Source organism: Poecilia reticulata, chromosome 2, assembly GCF_904066995.2.
Source record: "Poecilia reticulata chromosome 2, P_reticulata-male-v2, whole genome shotgun sequence".
NCBI classification, from domain to species: domain Eukaryota; kingdom Metazoa; phylum Chordata; class Actinopteri; order Cyprinodontiformes; family Poeciliidae; genus Poecilia; species Poecilia reticulata.
The window spans coordinates 17000190-17018751 of record NC_088831.1 but is presented as its reverse complement, the minus strand read 5'-3'; the positions used below and the strand labels follow the sequence as shown (position 1 = coordinate 17018751).

Below are 18562 nucleotides of genomic sequence, written 5' to 3'. Positions count from 1 at the left end.
GTCAGTTATCCCTGCTAAGCTACAGCTTCTCATCAACGGAGCCTGTCGTTAATGCTAAAGCTAGTTAGCACGGCCATCGATGACGGCGGGTAAACGGTTTTCCTGCAGCAGTGAGCTGCTTCTCCCCCATTAACGTGTTTGGCAGCACATACATGAAGAGGTTGGTTGACAGCACCAAGACCCGCCTCTTGGTTCTGATTGGTTGTTTTTGGTCAGCAGCTGTGCATTTCTGTAGCTGGCAGCTCAGGAAGGAGATGGAGATCGATCTTTTCAGATTCCACTGGTCAACAGCCAAAAAATGCAGTTTTTCCCAACAGTTTTAGGGTCATTTCGATGAGCCGAATCCTAAAATCTCATTGGTTTTGCTCAGTCAGGTCAACTTTCTGAACTATGGAGCAACATGAGGGTGAAAATGCAGGACTTGTTCTCGCATCTGGATCGGTTTCTGAGAATCTGAACAGTGAGTGAAGAGCAGGAGGAGAGACTCCATCAGGACAGGAAGGAGACGGGGAATTTTACACAATGAGGACGTAATGCTCAATTTACATGTACTTACTGTTATAAAGGGCGATGTCTATCCTCCTTATAGATACAGATACACATCACCATAAATCTTCAAATGTAATAAGGATTCACATTTACGGTCTAAATACATAACGGTGCATACAGCATATGCTGAATGATGACTCAAAGAAAAATCCTGCATAAAGTCTTTACATTGTTTTTATTTAAGAATTTTAATCCACAAAATAAGCCTAGAGCACAGGGTGGGGCAAGTCTGTTAAAAACAAGAAAAACATTAAGACAAGTAACGGAAGGGATGGAAAAGATGTTTGATAAAATATACACCACCACAGGTGAGTAGTAAGCAGCCTAAAATCAGCCAGACGGAGGGAAACGCTTCTTATTTACAGAGAGGTCAAATCCAAAAGTGGGAAGACAAAGTTCATGCAGAAACGGCTTAAAAACATCCGATGCTGCATAAAATTATTTTTTAAATTTTATAATCTACTCAACAGTTCTATCAGAAAATGAACTGTTATTAAAAACAACCAATGATAAAAAAAAAAAAAAAAAAGTTCAACTGATCCAAATTGAAACCCATAAGATCCTCCATCAGTAGGTAAACCTTCATTCTTCTATTGCAAATTCCTCAGCAGGCTGCGCTGAGCTTCAGTGAGTCTGTCCGCTCCCGAGAGCCGCTCTGTGTTTGTCGTCGGCATGGCAGAGGCGCGTCTGCAGCTCCACCGCTATGCCCATCATCATGCCTCCCAGCTGCTCGTGCATCTGCAGCAGCTGCTGCGGTGAGCAGCGGCTGAGCTCCAGAGGGGTCGCACTGCAGGCCAGAGCTGCCACGGCCGCCGGCAGCTCAGCAGCGGGGTCCGCCGCCGCTGCCACCTCAGGTCGCCGCTCCCTGTCCTGCTGCTCCGCCGTGGCGTCTGCAGGCAGCGGCTCGTCCACCAGCTCTGTGGCTGTGAGCAGAAACATGAAGAACACGCAGAAATGAAGGAAAACTATTCTGTGAGCAGAAGTTACAGCTGCAATATCAAACTTTTACAAAAAGTTTTTTTTTCCATATTTATTAAAGCTGTCAATGTAATGACAGTTTGCTATGAGACAAATTCCACCGGTGAACAGCCAAGAAACTGTCTGGGATTTTTCAACAGTTTTAGGGTAATTTTAATGAGCTGAATCCAAAAATATCATTGGTTTGCAGGACTTGTTCTCACATCTGAATCGGTTTCCTGAGACGGGGAATTTTACACAATGAAGACCTAATGTTCAATTTACATGCACCGTATTGTCTGCACTATAAGGCACACCGGATTATAAGGCGCACCTTCAATGAATGGCCTATTTGAAAACTTTTTTCATATATAAAGCGCATAGAATAGACTTCAGTTTGGGTTGCCAATTTGTTCCGTACTCTATTATTATGCATCCACATTAGTAACACAGACCAACCGACACGCTGCCGCCGCAGCCTCTGTCTCTCTTCCTTCCTCCTACCCCCCCAGCTTTAAATGTATAGGGGCTGGTCCCTTGGTAACCCTAGTCAAAGCACCCCAGATGAATATCTAAAGCCACTTTGTTGACATAAAGAATGTCAACAAAACAGTCCGACTCCGGTTGGCGAGGAGAGCCTGGGCCGGGACGTGGCCGGATGATGGTCACCCTTCTCCGTTCGCGCATAGCATGTTCGTGGGGAACTTGGTGCTAAATGACCTGCAGACGACCCGATTATCAGGTAGGTAGGTAGATAGGCCAGTCAAACTTAATTAACAAACCAGCGTTCTGACAACCATCCCAGCATGCACCGTGCGCTTCTTCTTCTACGGGCGAAAATGAAGTCGGCGGCTGCTTACCGTAGTTGCTAGACCTGTTGTGGCTCAGTATTGGTCCATATTTAAGGCGCACCGGATTATAAGGCGCACTGTCGGCTTTTGAGCAAATTTAAGGTTTTTAGGTGCACCTTATAGTGCGGAAAATACGGTACTTACCCTTATCAGTGTTTATTATTCAATTTACATAAATCCAAGTGCATAACACTCTGTTGGAAAACTTTTTTTCTCTTTGGATGAGAAATATTAGCAGAAATTAACTGATAATGTCAAGATCAGAAGATCAGATTTCTCTAAACCAAATTAGAATAAAAATCTGACTTGACTGAGAAAAATGGACATCATGTTTGGATTCAGTGGTGCAAAATAGTCATAATTCAGTTGAAATAACATAGAAAACTTCCAAAAAATACTTTTTGTAACCTAGTTATTTCTGTGAGGGGGAGAGCTTTGTTGAAGGCATCCAGTGTTTACCCACCCAGTGTCTCTGCTGAAGTCTTCTCCTCGTCGTCATGGCTGCGAGGACTGGCCGCCTCGTCCACCTCAGAGGTCATCCTCTCCGTCTCGTCGAAGCTCTTCAGCTCATCTGCTTTCCCTTTGCGCTGGACGATAGAAGCTCAGATGTTACAAACACGCTGATGACAACTTGACCTGCGCCGTTGTGACCTGAGGGTTACCTGCTGCTCGTAGATCTTTAGCGCCTTCTTGACGTTGGAGATCTTTGGAGATCGGATGGGCAGGGTCTTGATCTCAGACGGAGTCAGGGCACAGAGGTCGCCCACTGATTTGACGTTTCGAGCGCGGATCAGCTGTCCGAACCCTCGAGACCTGAGTGGTTAACCAACAGGAAGGTTGTCAGGCCAAGCTGAATGGATTTTACACTACGGTCTAACTGTCTTAAGCAACGCAAGTCGAAACGTTTCAGCGTGTGACATCTGCTGTTCTCACCACATGGTGGAAGAGATCTGAGAAAGCACAGCCTCCACGGGGGCCGAGCAGCCCACCAGGGACGGATAGATGCAGTCTCTGGGCACGGCTCGAGGCTCCTGAGTCATTTCAGAAATCTGAGAAAAACCAAAGAGAAACATCGGAAATTTCATGTACAACTAAATCACTTCTGTTTAGAAATGGCTGACATGAAAAACATTCACAGCAAAGTTTGAATTTTGGCTCGTTTGACAAAAAAATAAAATAAAAAAATCAGAGTTGATCAAAAGTTTCAAAATAAGAGCATTTAGTACATATGGAAATCCAATGTAATGCCTACAACTCTGTTGTAACTCTGCTACAGCAAAAGCAGTAAGCTGTTCTCTATAGTTCCCAGAACATGCCGACCTACCAGGCACTTCTTGGAGCTCCTGTAACTTGGACTGCGGATGTTTCTGGGGCTCAGGACCAGCATGCCTTTAGTTGGAGTTGTAATGTGCTGAGTAAAGAGGTAGAGCGTTAGGGAAACCGTCTGTTCCACATGTGAAATAACGTCACCAGGTTCTTGTATACCTTCTGCTGAGGGACGTTGCATCCTTTGGACCTCCTGGGAGAGCTGGTCCTCAGAGCCGGACTGCGCCGGTCGATGTCATCAGCCGTCTCCTGCTGTTGGATGGGGTTAGCGAATGATACACGGCGGGACTGCGAAGGTAAAAGCAACGAAAGCATGACAAACAAATCACAGGTTTTACCAAGTCTTTAGTTTTATGGACATAGAGCTGCATGGGTTACTTACCTTGACAAGAGGAGAGGTCGTCTCCACCTCCAACAGTCTCTTCTGGCCTTTCTTGAGGATGCTAGTGGAAGGGGAAGCTGAAGGAGACCACGTTCCCTTCAACCGCCCATTGCTGGGACTTTGTCCGACATCTGGTTCCATTAAAGCTTCCAGGTCTTTCTGTTTATCTGGAGAGTGCTGGGAAGCAGCTTGTGAGGATGTTGCAGTGGTGCAGTCCAGTCCAGAAGCACCCAACGTTTCGGTGGCAGGTGCCTCTTCGAGTTTGTCCTCAGATGTCTCAGGTTGACCGTCTTCATTGTCTTGTAGAGTAATGTCCTCCTCAGCACTGGCCTCAGAGACCTGGTGTGTGGCAGATGGCTCCTCCTCCTCTTCGGTGCTCTGTGCACACTCCATCTGACTTTGCTGAAGCTCCTCAGGAGAGGGTTCTTCTGAAGGAGGAGCTGGAAGGTCTTGCTGGTCTGAATTTGATTCCTCCTGTTTTTCAGTAACTCCTCCAGTTTCAGAAACCTTTTCTGCTTTTTCTTCGGACGTCTCCGAGGCTTGCAGTTTCTCCTCAGCCGGCAGACATGAATCCTGTGCTGGTGCGTCTCCAAACACAGAAGATTCAAGCACTTCTACTTCTTGTAATGAATCCTTTTCACTGTTTGAGTCTCTTTGTTCAGTAGTGCGCAGTGGCCTGGTATCCTGGCTTGCCTCTTCACTTTCTGCCTTCTTTGGATCTTCCGTCTCCAGAGGTAAACCAGCCGGTGTCTCAGTTATCATTGGGGACTCAGACTCTTCCTCATTTGGCTCCGACTTGCTTCCCGATTCCTCTGAATCTTGAGTCTCTAATGATTGTTCTAAACTGCTTTGTGTCTCTAAATTCTGAGAAGCATCTTCCAGAATCTCCTCCTTCGTTTCAAGAGGAAGTGGACTCTTCAGAGACGTTCGAAGCTTCCTCCCTCTCTTTTTGAGAACAGCGTTTACTAGGACTTCAGAGGACTCTGACTCTGGCGTCTCCGCAATGGGTGCTGATGGCCTAGAGGATCTTAGCCTGCCCTTGCCTTGAGACAACCCTGATCCGGATGCATCTAATGACTGAGAACCTTCTGGGGTTAAGCTTTGACTAGATTCCAGCTTGCTCCTTCTGGTCCTGCCTCCAACTCCAGCTTCAGGTTGATTGACAGGAGTGGACGTCTGAGAACGTGTCAACCGTCCTGAAGAGTTGATGCTATCGTCTTTGTCTTCAGACTCTGCTGCTTTGCTTCGCCTGGATCGTCGTCTGATCTGACTGTCTGACGATGAAGGCGTGACCTGGGAGTCTTCCTGGCTAGAGTTGTCAATCACAGTTTCTATGGAGTTGTCTTCCATAATTTCCTGACTCTGTTGCAAATTTCTAGTTTCACCTTTGGACTCTTCCACTGGAGAAGATATGACTGCATCAGAATCCATATTTTCTTGAGATTTGTCTTCACCCTGGGGAGAAGATGTGAGAACGTCTTGCTCTTCCTTTTGGTTCTCACCTTGTTCAGTCTTTTCTTCAGACTTTACCTCCTCAGACTTTTCAGTCTGAGCCAAAGGTACGACCGTTTGGGAGTCAGTGTTTGGGTAGGGATTGTCTTTCTGAGACAGCTCTACCACATCCTCTGTAACAGTTTGGCTGGATCCTTCTTTGGGCTTTTCAGCATCACCACCCTCCTTTGAAACTTCACCAACCTCATTGCGTTTTCTGTGCAATTGGTTTTCGTGACTGGAGAGAGTTTCTGATTTGACGTCAGTATGACTAGAATCCAGCACACCGGTGCTTCTCCTTTTACGCTCAGGAGATCCAAGAAGATCCTCTGAAAGGCTGTAAAGCTTGATCTTCTTTCGGTGTCTTACATGAGAGTTACTTTGGCTAGATTCATTACCGTTGCCCTGAGACTTTGATCGCAGCTGGATTCTGCTACTGTTCTCCTCCGCAGCCTGTTTACTTCTTGTGTTCGGTCTGCTTGGTGCCGAATTAGAAGATTCACTTTTTGGATCTTCTCCAGAACGTCTTCTTTTGACGTGTGTGTATTTTGCCTCACGGTCGTCTGGGTCTTCTCCAGGGAGCTGGGGTCTTATTCTGTGGCGTCTGGATCGTCTTGGTTCACCTGAAGGCGTCTGGGTCGGAGATGACTGGGAATCATCCAACACTGTTTCAGATTCCTCATCCTGACTGGAAGAGTTGATTTCTTCTGAGTAACTAGTGCTTTCTTTGTCTTCTTCTTTAGCCTGCGTGTCAGGAATAACATCTTCCTCCTCCACCGAGTCACTTTGCATTCTCTCAATCAGTCTTACCGGCTCACTTTTCGTCCTTGACTCTTTGGGCCTCCGAGGAGACTCGCTTCCAGGACACTGTGGACCAACAGTTTCTGAAGGAGTGGGACCCTGAGAGTTTGGTTCTATGGATGTCTGTGAGGCCTCAGGGGACAATATGTTCTTCTCACTAGAGTGATCTTGACTGTTGGACGTCTTTACAAGAGGACCTGTAAAAGAGGATCCACTGCTGGGACTGGCTGGCTTTCCCTCGCCATACTTTTCCAAGGTAATAAATGACTGGCGCCGACTGCTGGGTTTTTGAGGAGTCCCTGACACCAAATCAGAAGAAGCAGACGTGTTTGGACTCTCACTGTCTTTTGACTCGACGTCCATGTCTTCAGTCCTCTCAGTGCTTTTCGTAGGCTCCTCCATAAAAACGTCTGCCGAGCCTGGGATTCTCTCCTCCTCCGTTTTCTCATCATTTGTAGGACTGGCGTAGTCTTGAGTTTCTTTACAAAGAATTTCAGCATCATCTCTGAGTTTCTCTTCTGTCTGAAAAACATTAAGGAAAACACGAAGAAGTTAACTTGTCTGCAGACATGAGCGGACACATGCCGGTGCAAGAACATCCATATAAGGCTTTCAAAGACAAATTTGAACCAGGGTACAAAAGGTCAAATGTAGTCAAAGCTACACATGGAGAAACTGAAGTGCTTGGATTTTGCAATGACCTGCTCAGGATACAGTTTCCCCCCCCCCCTGCAAACAGTAGATTCACACAGTGAAGTAAGGTATAACAGGTCATTGGAAGATTACAAACAAAAATTTTTACATTTTTAACAACTTCAAGAAAATCATAATTTCTTTGTTTTTTTAAAGACACCCTCAGCTATTGTACCATAATATGTTGCAGTCATTTGAATCAGTTGTTCTGGAACAGAGACATATTTAAAGAAAGCAGGGCAGTAGTCTCTGAGGAACACTGTTCTAGACTCATTCAACAAAAGACGGCCAAACAAAACTGACATCCAGTAGTTTTAATGCTTCGTTACCTCACTGGGAGCTTCTGGTGGGACGTCATCAACCTGCTCAGCTGGAACTTTATCCCTGAAGAGATACTGATTGTTAAACAAGAGCCTTTAAATCCCACAGAGGAAATTTGCTCACATTACAGCAGGTGAACTTACAGAGAGTCGTCCTGGCTCTGTGTGAACTGACTGAAAACGGTTGTGTCCTGAGAAGCGTCCAGGTTGTTGTACATGGCCGGAATATCAACCCTGTACATCAAGAATCATCAGCATCACCATGGCGACAGGATACAGTAGGAATGACTGGTGGAGAGGAGGAGGGAAGAATCTGACCTTTTGGTTCTTTTCACCTCCTTCTGGTGCTCAGTCAGAACCCTCTCCTTTGCCTCAGGAGGAATGAAGACAAAGTCGATGGAAGCCTCTTCCTCCAGGACGTCCCTGCGGGGAGGTTTGGGAGAACCAAAGTCCAGCTTCATCTGCAGAAAGAAGAAAAATAAAATAGAGACGTTTTAAGCTGCTTTTCCCCCTCAATGTGGAACAGGAGCCGAGTAGAGCATTTTTGTTGACACCATGTCGACTCTGGATTTAGTGCTAAAGACCAACCTAACAGCTTCTAACATAGAAGTTAAAGAACTTAAAGTGGGCAGTAACCAGACTAAAACTGGAACCATTTGTCCAATGATTCAAGTATCTTGATTGTCAAAATTCCACAGGGAAGATTTTTATGTGTCAGACAGACACAAAGTCGCTCAAAAACCTAACTGGAAAAAAAAGCTGACTTTAATTTGTAAAAAAATAAATAAAAATTGAAAGAGTGGCTTTTGTGTGTGTATTCAGCCAGCCTGAGTCAATACTTTGTAGAATCATCAGTTACAGCTTCATCTCATTTGGTTCATCTCTCTCCAGTTTTGTGCATTTGGAGCCTGAAATAGTCACAGCCTTTGCAAAACTGTTTCATTTTCAGCAACTAAAAGTATGACAAAAATATTTTACAAATAAACTAACAAAATCAAATCATTCTAAATGACAACTGAATGAATTTACATTTTCATCAAGAAGTAAAAACACTAAAAATGTAAGAAATCCAGTTGGATTTAAAATTTAAGTCGCTTGAAGAGGCAGGACTGCTTATTTATTATTAGTATTAGGCCATCCTACATCGTTCCATCACAGCACTGTGAACACAGAGTCCAGGGAGAAGTGTTAGCTTCTGTACAGATCAGCAACTTCCTTCAGATTTGCTACTAATGAAGCAGAACCAAATTATTAATCCCGTCCTTGTTCGGCCCGTTAGTTTCAGTTAGTTTCAAACCTACCAAGACCCATCGGGTTTTGGTAGGTTTGAGTTTGGGTTGTAACGCTTCAAACTTGGATGGATTCAACAGGTATTGTTTGGAAACCCAACCGTCTCCACGCCATCGCCCTGCCCTGCCTGCTGTGCTCCTGCCCTCCTTTAAGCTGCTTGTTCCCTAAAGAACATGTGACTCAGTTGCACTAGGGGCATTTGGAGGTTCTGGATTCTATTCAGACGTTTCAGGCCGAGAAGGAATGCATGTTAATTTGTGTGACGTGAACCATGTGAGTGCAGAACGTACCGGAACCGGCTTGGCCGTCTTTGTGGCGCTGCGGTCCTTCAGCTCGGCTCTGAGCATGGAGTCTCTCTTCCCAGCAGAAGAAATGGGCATCCCACTGAGCTTCGGCTCAAGCTGGGAGCTTTCACTCTGAACACACACATTACATTAAACTTTCATAATAAAAAAACTTTTTTTATTATATTTATTAAAACACTTTTACAACCTAAAGAAATATTTTGCTCTCAGGCATAATACAGGAAATTTGGTGTAATTTTTAAAGAACCACCACTTTGTTCCCGTTTTTTTAATTTAAAATGAAGATTAGTATAATATTTTGCAAACCAACAGAGGATGGTGTGTAAAATGATGTAAAAATAAAAACCAATTCTAAAGCAATGACAAGAAAAACAGATCTTAAAGCATATCATTGATAACTTATAGTGTCATTTGCTTAAAACAGCTACAGAAACACACCACTCAATCAGAAACATCCAATCAGAGCCAGGAAGAGGGTTTGGCACTCCAGTAAGTGATGCCAACACTTTCCCACTTTCTCTCTGCTAAGCTACAGCTGGTTCACCAACACAAAGCCTGCATGAATGCTAAGGCTAGTTAGCTATTGGTGACAGCCGATAAACTGCTGATCTAACCATGCAAGTTGTTTCTGTGCCACTAGCACACTGAGCTGTGTGTTTACAAGCTTGATTGTATATGCACAGCACTAAGCCCCGCCTCCTGGCTTTGATTGGCTCTTTTTGAGTGGGACCGGTGCATTTCTTCAGACAGCGGCAAAGAAAGGACATGGAGAAGATTGATTTTTTTTCCACAGATCATCTGTCTCATATAAAGTCACGACATGGTGACAGTTTTAATATATAAACATTCTATAGAAGTTACAACACTGCAGGTTTGAGGCCAGATCAATACATACATGGAGCAACTTACTGAATAGGTCTCACTGAGCTCATCAGGAACGCCGAGGGCCTCAAAGCCTGGAAGAATGATCGGAGTCTTCTGCTTCACTTGGCTCAGCACCGGCCTGTGGGAAGCAAACTGCCGTTAATGATCAGAAGCCAGGCGTCACTATGGCGACACGTCAAAGACAATCACCTGAGCTCCTCGGGATACGCGAGGCTGACCGTGTTGGCAAAGGTGGCGTTCCAGAACTGAGCGACGGCTGAGCGCAGATGCTTGTTCTTGTGTGGAAACACGACACACAGCAGAGGAGAGAGCAGAGCCAGCAGTTCGTCGTCGTAGGCCAGAGTGGAGCGGGACTGCAGGCAGCACAGGACCTCACACAGAAGCTTCTCCAGCTGCAGCACACACACACACACACACACACACACACACACACACACACACAGTCAAACTCCAAACTAGGGATGCATCGATCCACTATTTTCCACTTCCAATACCGATACGTATATCGGAGGTTTAGTATCGGCTGATACTGATTTGATAGAGAGAAACAGCTGAATGGACTCAAAACATTTGTTTCATAAACACAGACAAAACATTACACATTTATTTGCTAACTATGCACCAGAGCAGCTCACCTTAGTACAGTAACTGCTTCACAAAGTTGACTAAACATGGAAAACCAACTTTAATTTGTTCAGTCAGTGTAATTAGCAGTAAAACAGCTACGCCTGTCACAATAAGGAATTTGCTTAGTAAATTGTGCCAGAAACTATTGTGATAAACAATAGTATTGTTGATTGGAGACCATTTTCAAGTAATATATTGATAAATGCTTAACACTGGAACTGGAAGATATTTTACATAGCCAAAGAAAATAAATAATAATTCAATTCAACAATATTTCATTGATCTCAAAGGGAAATTAAATGTTCTTGTAACTCATTAATTCAAATTATTCTAGATAGTGATGGCTGTCGGCAGGAAAGTTATCCTGTAGTGGTCTGTATTACAGAGAATCTGAAGAGGCCTCTGACTGAAGACACAATAAATGAAAATAGAATGAGATCATGAAGTTCTGTAAGCAAAACTGCCCTTGAATAACTCTTAGATTGATATTGGATCGGCGCCTCTCTACACCAAACTGATGGTTTCATGGACAGGTTAGGTGAAGTGCTGACCTTTCCCTGGAGCTGAGGGGAGAATTCAGCATCACCGCCCACAGCGCGCTTATAGAAGAGCGCCAGAGGCTGGACGAGCGCACCCAGCGCCTCGGTGATGGCGTTGGCCAGGACGAGGTTGGCGAAGAGATTGGACACGATGGAGAGCAGGGCCAAGGGCGTGGCGTCAGGGGCCGCCTCAGGGTCCTCCAGGTACGCCTGCAGACTCTGGACCAGCAGGGACAGGAAGGCAGACAGGTTCCCCAGGGCCTTGCTCCGCTTCCGCGTCCAGTTCACTGGAGTGTGAGGAGCTTTGAGGAAGCAGGTATTAAGATAAGAACGGCATGACCGCACACCGCACAATGAAGAGTGAGAAAAAATTAAAAGAAACTTACACTTCAGCTTCTGCTGAAAGTGAGGCGTGTACGGAGAGAAGTCCACACACTCTACCATGACCTGCAGGATGCTGGAGACGGCGCTCAGCGTGGACGGGACCTGTAGGGTCAGACGGCTTTTGGAGTTAGACGTTTTTATAGCTTTTAAATTCTTCATGACACTGCTGCTCCACCTTTAAGTGAGTCTCTCTGAGATCAGACAACATGACTGGAGTCACAAGGGCGCCCTCTAGGGGCGAGTGCAGTATCCCCCAAAATCCACTACTGCTTTTAGTAAAATTTGCCTTTTCTGTTGTCATGACAAATAGTTTGCCAAATGAGATTTTAACATGTTCTAACATGTTCATGTTCTAGTTTGCATATTTGGCAAAAACATGGCTGTTAAATATGCAGATTTGTACTCATCATTGATGAAGGAATCGTTTTATGAATTGTTTGTAGTTCATTTGGTTTGCTTGGTGTTAGAGAGATCTGACTAATGAATTATCAGACATTAAGTATTATAATGCTTTTCACCAATTCAGTATCAGATCCTGGCTGAAAAATTATGATGAAAATTTTTAGATAAAACATTTACAAGACTCAGCTATTTTTTATTTTTTTTGCCCACTTTCTGAAAAGCACTGAAGTAACTTGCTCACTCTGGTTGCCTAGCAACAACCTGTTGAGTAAATTTGTGCAGTAACAGTTTTGTGTTTCACCACCATGAATCATGACCGCTTAAAAATAATAATAAAAAAAAAGACATGGAGTGAAAACTGTGGATAAAAGAGGAAAAGTCTCAGCAGACTGGCAGAAAAAAAACCCCAATCACTCACCATCAGCACCTCCCTGTCTGCAGCGGCAGCCATCTTCACACAGAGCTCCTCGCAGCAGATGTTCTCCTCAGCCGTCACCACCAGGGCAGCGCAGCGAGCGAACACGCGGTACAGCTTGGACCAGGAGGACAGCAGGGACTTCTGGGACGCCTGAGGCCACAGCAGACACTCGGGTTAGCAGGACGCTGCCGTTACCAGACGGGTAATTTAAAACGCACAGCGACAGACCTGCTGGAGGAGGTGAGTGATGGGGAACATCAGGGCAGAGTGCATGGCACTGAAGTTGTGCTCCAGAGCGTCACCTTGGTTCACCTCATTAGACTGTGGGAGGGTCGCAGTAACAGATTCATTTATTAAAGTTAATTATAATATTTCAGCAACTCTGAGCAAAACCTTTGAACTTAGAAACATTGTCAGAATAAAGAGTTTCCTGTCAAAAACAAGACAGAAAAACTGCTGCATGGCTTTACTTTCAACAGGTTTAAATACAGTCTTCAATGATCTGTGTAAATATAATAAATGAATTAAAATCAGGCAGCTGCAGGTCATCCGAAATGCTGCTGCAGAGCTTCCAGAACCAGAACCAAATGAAGCAAGGCAGCATCTACTTTCAGCTCAAATTCTGAAAACCTGGGAGTTGAAGAAACTGTTTTAGTTTTAAGCTGGAACTAATAACGTTTAAAGCCTCAACTTAGAAATGTAGTTGTATAGATTCACGCCTGGACGTTGTGTCCAGGTTCTAAATACCGAATTTGGGATCAGATCGACTATTGGAGACTCGCATTCTAAATAGCAGGAAGCACTTTTACTTTTAGTGACTTTGTAGTTGAGGTTCACCAATAAATTGGCCGCCGATTCCCTTAATGCTGATCGTCGGCATATAAGACGATCTTATATGCTGAAAATACGGACCAACACTGATCCAATACAGAAAAACAGCTGAGCTGACTGAAAACGTTTTTTTAATAAACTCAGACAAACGTACTGAACTACTAATGAATCTGATAACTCTGGAATAGTACAGCACACTGAAATATAGCAATTTGTTCAGTCAGTGCAATTAAGAGTCAAACAGCCGATGTAAGACAAACTGAAACAAGAGGCTGACTATCTTGGCCAAACATATGAAAATAAATTGTAACAAAATTTTCAAACTGTTCAGAAAGAGCAATTAGAAATTCTAAATATAATGTAAAATAAATAATAAACCACGATGTCACTCAGAACACAAGGCATAGTATTAAGACTGAATAGATCTGCCCCTTATAGATCAGGCACAATTTCAACCCATCTAGATTTTTTTTCAATATTGTTGCCAGTATAGATATTAATATCAGATTCAGTCCGTCTCTACTTTGAAGCCCTGTCTGTCGAGTTGGAGTGTAGAAATAAAAACCAGAATGTTTTTGTTTGCAGAAAGCCTCATGATGTCTGGACTTAAAATGACGGGCAGATTGGCGGTGCTGTCTGACCCAGGTGTAGGTCACCTGTGTGATGGTGTCAGTCAGAGGGCCGACTAGTAAACTCCACATCCTCCACAGCAGCTCCTTGTTCTGCAGAGATGCTGCACAGCCGCTCATGACGCCCAGCACGGCCTCGGCGAAGGCCAGAGGAGACGTGGGTCCGGACAGACCGCACGACACCAGAGTCTGCAGGCACTGGAAGAACCTGCTGCCACAAAATAAAGAATCACTCATCAGGAACGCATGGAGTGTTTCTGTGGTGAGGCTGGAGAGTAAAGCTACCCGTCGTGCTCCAGGTATGCCGGTAGTTTGCTGCTGTTGAAGAGCAGGAGTATGACAAACAGAGCCGGGGTTCCCTGGAGAAGCAAACAGACGTCATCGTCATCCTGAACCCACCGTCCACACACCGTCACAAACCACAGACCCTCACATTCAGAACGTCCATCTTCCCCACTTGGTAGGATGCGGAGCCCAGCACTCTCGGAGGCAGACCCTTCACTGTGGCCTCCAACAGAACCTGCAGCAGGGGAAGACGTGGGCCACGATTAGAGGGGCCGGTGTTCTGAACGGGTCTGGACCCGACCTCATGTTCCATCGGCCTCACCAGGACTCTGTCTGCAGGCAGGGCCTCGGAGGAGACCACGCTCTGCAGCGCCTGCAGCATCAGGGTGAGACACTCACTGCCCTGCCGCTCCTTCTTACTGCCTGTTGAAACATACATACACACACACACACACACACACACACACATCATATCAAACCCAGCAGAGACAGACATCCGATTGGTTCTAGATGTTGAGAAGAGTCATCATCGGGGCCACGCCCCTCAGGGTTTCACTGTCCTCACTGCAGCCTACAGCACAGAGCAGTAGGCTCAGACTTAAACTGATGATGATGATGAGACTGGGTGGTGCAGGAGACGAGGATGAAGGCTAACCAACCCTGATCTCTAGAGTCATTCCAACCCAGTCAGATTCCTCTGTGTGGCGCTGCAAAGGCTGGACCCACGACTGGAGAGCCGCCTGCTGAGCAGCAGCCACAGCAACACACACACACACACGATCACAGAGCTCATGGTCGGCAACAAATCACCACCCAGCCACCACTGTGCTCAACAGCTGGAGAACTGGGCTGACAATCTAGACGCTCAATTTGCTGCATTTTTATAGTTTTTTTTTTTTTTTTTTTAAATCAAAAGCAACATTTGACAACAGGTTTGATTAGGCTGACAGCTGAGTCAAACAGACATGTCTGATCTGAAACAGTTTTCAAACGCACTGAGGTGCAGAGTCGGTTCTGCTCAGATCCACCTGGAGGTAACAGAGCCTGAACCGAGAGCAGAGCTCCTGTTAACCGCCGTGTGTTTACATGGCGGTCTGCATCACACTAAACCAGTTACAAGCTAGCTAAACGAGTGCTTACCTGACTCTATGGCCAAGCTGACAAACCGGACCAGGCTGGTCCAGATGACGGCCAGCAGCGGCTCTGAAGGCGGGAAGAAAAAATGAAAGTTTATATTTAGGATTAGCTCAGAACTTATTATAATATAGCTTCCATCGATCTGCCAACATCGCTCTGTGGCATTCATATTTCATTTGTTTAATCAATAAAGTATTTTTGAATGTGACTGGCACTGATAGGGTCACTTGCTCTGATGCTTTCTAATCCTAATCACACTATCAGACTAGAGGTAATCTGGACAGAGGAGAGGAAACGTCTGGTTCATGTCATCTAGAGTGGCCCTTACTGCAAGTCTACAGACCTGGGGGAGAAAGTCATTCTGTTGATACTTGGGGAAAAAAAAAAAAAAAAAAGTATCCGAACTTTCCAGAAGTCACTGATGGAAATGAAAACAGACCAACCAAGCAGTCCTCAGATGAAAGATTAACACATTTAGCCATCTTGAGTGTGACCTGCTCCAGAAGTTGATGAGCTCAGTCTCTGTACCTGGAGCGTCTTTGCCGGCGTTTATGAAGCTCTCCCTCATGGTGGAGATGAGTACGGCCGCGTGCTTTATGAAGGACGGAGCACCAGAGAGCAGCGGGTGGGTCAGAGGTTCTGGAAGCAAGTAAAGAAAAAAAACAAAACACTTTATCCAATCACCAATCTGATAGCAGATGACCTCTGACCTGCAGGTTTAAGTCAAAAATTGGCTTCACAGCATCAAGAACAAGGCAGAGACGTTAAGAATTACTTCCATTCAGAGTAAAACTGAAACAAGGCCAGCTGTGCAGCACAATAACCAGAACTTAGATTAATTCTAACAGAAGAATGCATGTCAAGCAGGATTTCTATCATTCTAAGGTGGCAGCACACTGTAAAAGCATAAAATGTCAAAGTTCCTCTTGATTCTGGGATTAAAGGGTCAGGCGTAAGAAATAGGATCTATAAGAACCACAGACTGGACAGACGGTCAGACGGATCACTGATAGAGCAGAGGAACTGACACAAATATCTGGAAGCACATTTTCCAAGGTAATCCGAATAAGATAGATATTTCTATCCTAGACTTCTCCACACTGTCAGAACACTGGTAGTGGACAGCAGGACTAAGGATCACCCATCCACTTTTTAAAATTCTGATACAGATAACCCGATATGTGAGGTTTAGTATCGGCCGATACCGATCCGACAAAGAAACAGTTCTGGATTGATTAAAACGTTTCTTTTTTTTAATCATAAGACATAGATAAACTGAATTACAAATTTATTTGATAACTCTGCACAAGTACAGCACACTGAAATACACCAACAGCTTCACAGACTTGATCAAACAACCAATTTTAATTTGTTCAGTCAGTGCAGTTAGGAGTTGAAAAGCCAATGTAGAATAAATGATAAAGAAACTGAAATGGACTAATGCAATAGCTTGGCCGTCTTGGTCAAACCTTCTGTCAAACACTTCAGAAAGAGCAATTAGAATAATAATAAAGCATGACATCACTCAGATCACAGTGTAAAGCAGACTGAATAGATCCGCCCTTATGACTTTGTTACCGATAACCAATCTAGAAATATTGGGACCAATACAGATAATATCAGATCGGTGCATCTCACAGCAAAACTTGTACAAACAGTAGATGTGTGCCTTTAACCAAACCAGTTCCAATAATCAATAAATTAATCACATGATAAATTAAAATAAGATCAATAATTTCCATTTGTACGACTCTTTCTGGTCAGTCTGGTGTGTTGGTCTAAACTCGTCCCTTCAACAAGAACTATTTTGTTTACCGACTTTGATATTAATTTTATCATTTATTTGTTTTGGATATTTAAAATGTCTTCCAGTTAAAGTATTACATGTTTGGTAGAAATGACTAGTTCACTAATCGTGTTCTTGCATTATTATGCTTTTACCATGATATTACCAGAAAAAGATCTCAAAAACAACATAATCATTTATGGCAGTAGCTTCATGAAGAGCCTACGGTCCAGTAGAGTTGGTCATGGTGACAGGACAGGTCTCGCTCTCTCTCACTCACCAAGACTCAACACGAGTTTGTTCTTTGCTGCGGCAGCGACGACCTCTGGCCCCAGGAAGTAGTGCAGCAGCATCTCCAGGCCCAGCTGCTGAATGGAGGAGAAGCTGGCAGGAAGCTGCATGCTGGAGTTCAGGCCCATCCGGGGCGTGCTGGCCGACGTGTTGAAGCTGCCGCTGCCTGCACACACCAACGGAAACCTGTAGAAGTTGCTCTTGCAGTGGGAACTTTCTGCTCAGCGACTCAACCAACCTGATTTTGGAGTGCTGGGAGTCACAGCTCCGTTCTGAGCGGCGGCCCGAGATGGAGTGTTTGGAACGGACAGCGAATCGGATCCAATGGTCGCCTGGAGCAGAGGCACAGACACCTGCAGGGGACAAAACACACACACCAGGGGTGTCATCTCACTGAACACACACTCGTCACGTGGGGGAGTGAGGCGGCAGACAAATGCAGGCGATCTGGACCTGATCGAAGTTGGAGGACAGATTGGGTCCCAGCTGCACGATGAGGTACCACCACACCTCCACCTTGGTGAGCAGCAGCGCCTCCGTCCGGACGTGGATGGAGGTGAGCGGCTGCATCAGCAGCTTCATGCGCTTGGAGCTGCTCAGGATGTCTGGAAGAGATTCACACCTCAGGCAACAAGAAGCAGGGAGGAGGAACATGACGTGTTGGAGGAGAGAGGGCGGGGTCAGCTCACCTGGGTTGAGAGCAAAGTTATCGATGAGGCTCTTCCAGGCGATGAAGGCGATCTTCTTGATGGTGGGGGAGGAGCTTCGGAAGCCCAGCTCCTCCAGGTGCAGCAGGGAGTTGATGAACGGACCGCCTTTATGCAGCAGCTGAGCAGCACAGACATGGAACGGATTTACCACCAATCACAGCTCAGCACTTATCAGCTCCGATGGTGATGATGATGATGATGAGGCTAAACTGTTAGCAGGTTTCCAACTACGACTAACAATTATTTTAATTATCAGTTAATATGTTTTATTCTGACAATCAATTGATCGGATAACAAAAGAGGCGCATTCTGCAGATTTTACATTTAAGTGGGTTTTGTACAATATTAGAAATCTGAGATTTATTAATCCAATATCAGTATCGGATTAATAAATCCAAATTCTTTCAATCCAGATATTGAAAGAATTCTAGATTGATTAGTGACGATGTGGCTTATCCATGAGGGCAGATCTATTCAGTCCAATTCTATAACTTATGCTTTGAGCAATGTCAGGCTTTGTTATTTATTTATTTTAATTATATTTAGGCCCGAGCATCTAAGCGCTGCGAAGGCCTATTGTAATCGTGCTGTAAATTATTATTATTCTTCCGTAAAATAAATTGGCTTTTTGGGGGCTTTATCATATTCAAAAACTCACCAAACTTGGCGGCCG

General features: G+C 44.9%; 1 protein-coding gene across 4 annotated transcripts in view; it reads right to left on the bottom strand.

The window, feature by feature from the left end:
- Window positions 1–705: 705 nt before the first annotated feature.
- Window positions 706–18562, bottom strand: part of rif1 (replication timing regulatory factor 1) — a 30728-nt gene continuing 12871 nt past the window's right edge. For 3 of the 4 annotated variants that reach the window (XM_008437863.3, XM_081598857.1, XM_081598855.1), the window contains 27 exons: window positions 17869–18007; window positions 17633–17784; window positions 17418–17532; window positions 17169–17345; window positions 15631–15741; window positions 15106–15168; window positions 14288–14388; window positions 14114–14200; window positions 13966–14039; window positions 13708–13891; window positions 12449–12541; window positions 12221–12370; window positions 11403–11502; window positions 11029–11318; window positions 10040–10242; window positions 9875–9968; window positions 8951–9076; window positions 7689–7831; window positions 7515–7604; window positions 7380–7434; window positions 4066–6879; window positions 3843–3971; window positions 3682–3768; window positions 3291–3406; window positions 3020–3170; window positions 2821–2944; window positions 706–1472 (listed from right to left, as the gene is read on the bottom strand). In XM_008437863.3, coding sequence (XP_008436085.2) covers window positions 1174–1472; window positions 2821–2944; window positions 3020–3170; window positions 3291–3406; window positions 3682–3768; window positions 3843–3971; window positions 4066–6879; window positions 7380–7434; window positions 7515–7604; window positions 7689–7831; window positions 8951–9076; window positions 9875–9968; window positions 10040–10242; window positions 11029–11318; window positions 11403–11502; window positions 12221–12370; window positions 12449–12541; window positions 13708–13891; window positions 13966–14039; window positions 14114–14200; window positions 14288–14388; window positions 15106–15168; window positions 15631–15741; window positions 17169–17345; window positions 17418–17532; window positions 17633–17784; window positions 17869–18007 — 6267 coding nt within the window. In that variant the 3' untranslated portion in view covers window positions 706–1173. The remainder of the gene's footprint in view (window positions 1473–2820; window positions 2945–3019; window positions 3171–3290; window positions 3407–3681; window positions 3769–3842; window positions 3972–4065; window positions 6880–7379; window positions 7435–7514; window positions 7605–7688; window positions 7832–8950; window positions 9077–9874; window positions 9969–10039; window positions 10243–11028; window positions 11319–11402; window positions 11503–12220; window positions 12371–12448; window positions 12542–13707; window positions 13892–13965; window positions 14040–14113; window positions 14201–14287; window positions 14389–15105; window positions 15169–15630; window positions 15742–17168; window positions 17346–17417; window positions 17533–17632; window positions 17785–17868; window positions 18008–18562) is intronic. The other variant, XM_008437871.3, reaches the window with a different exon arrangement.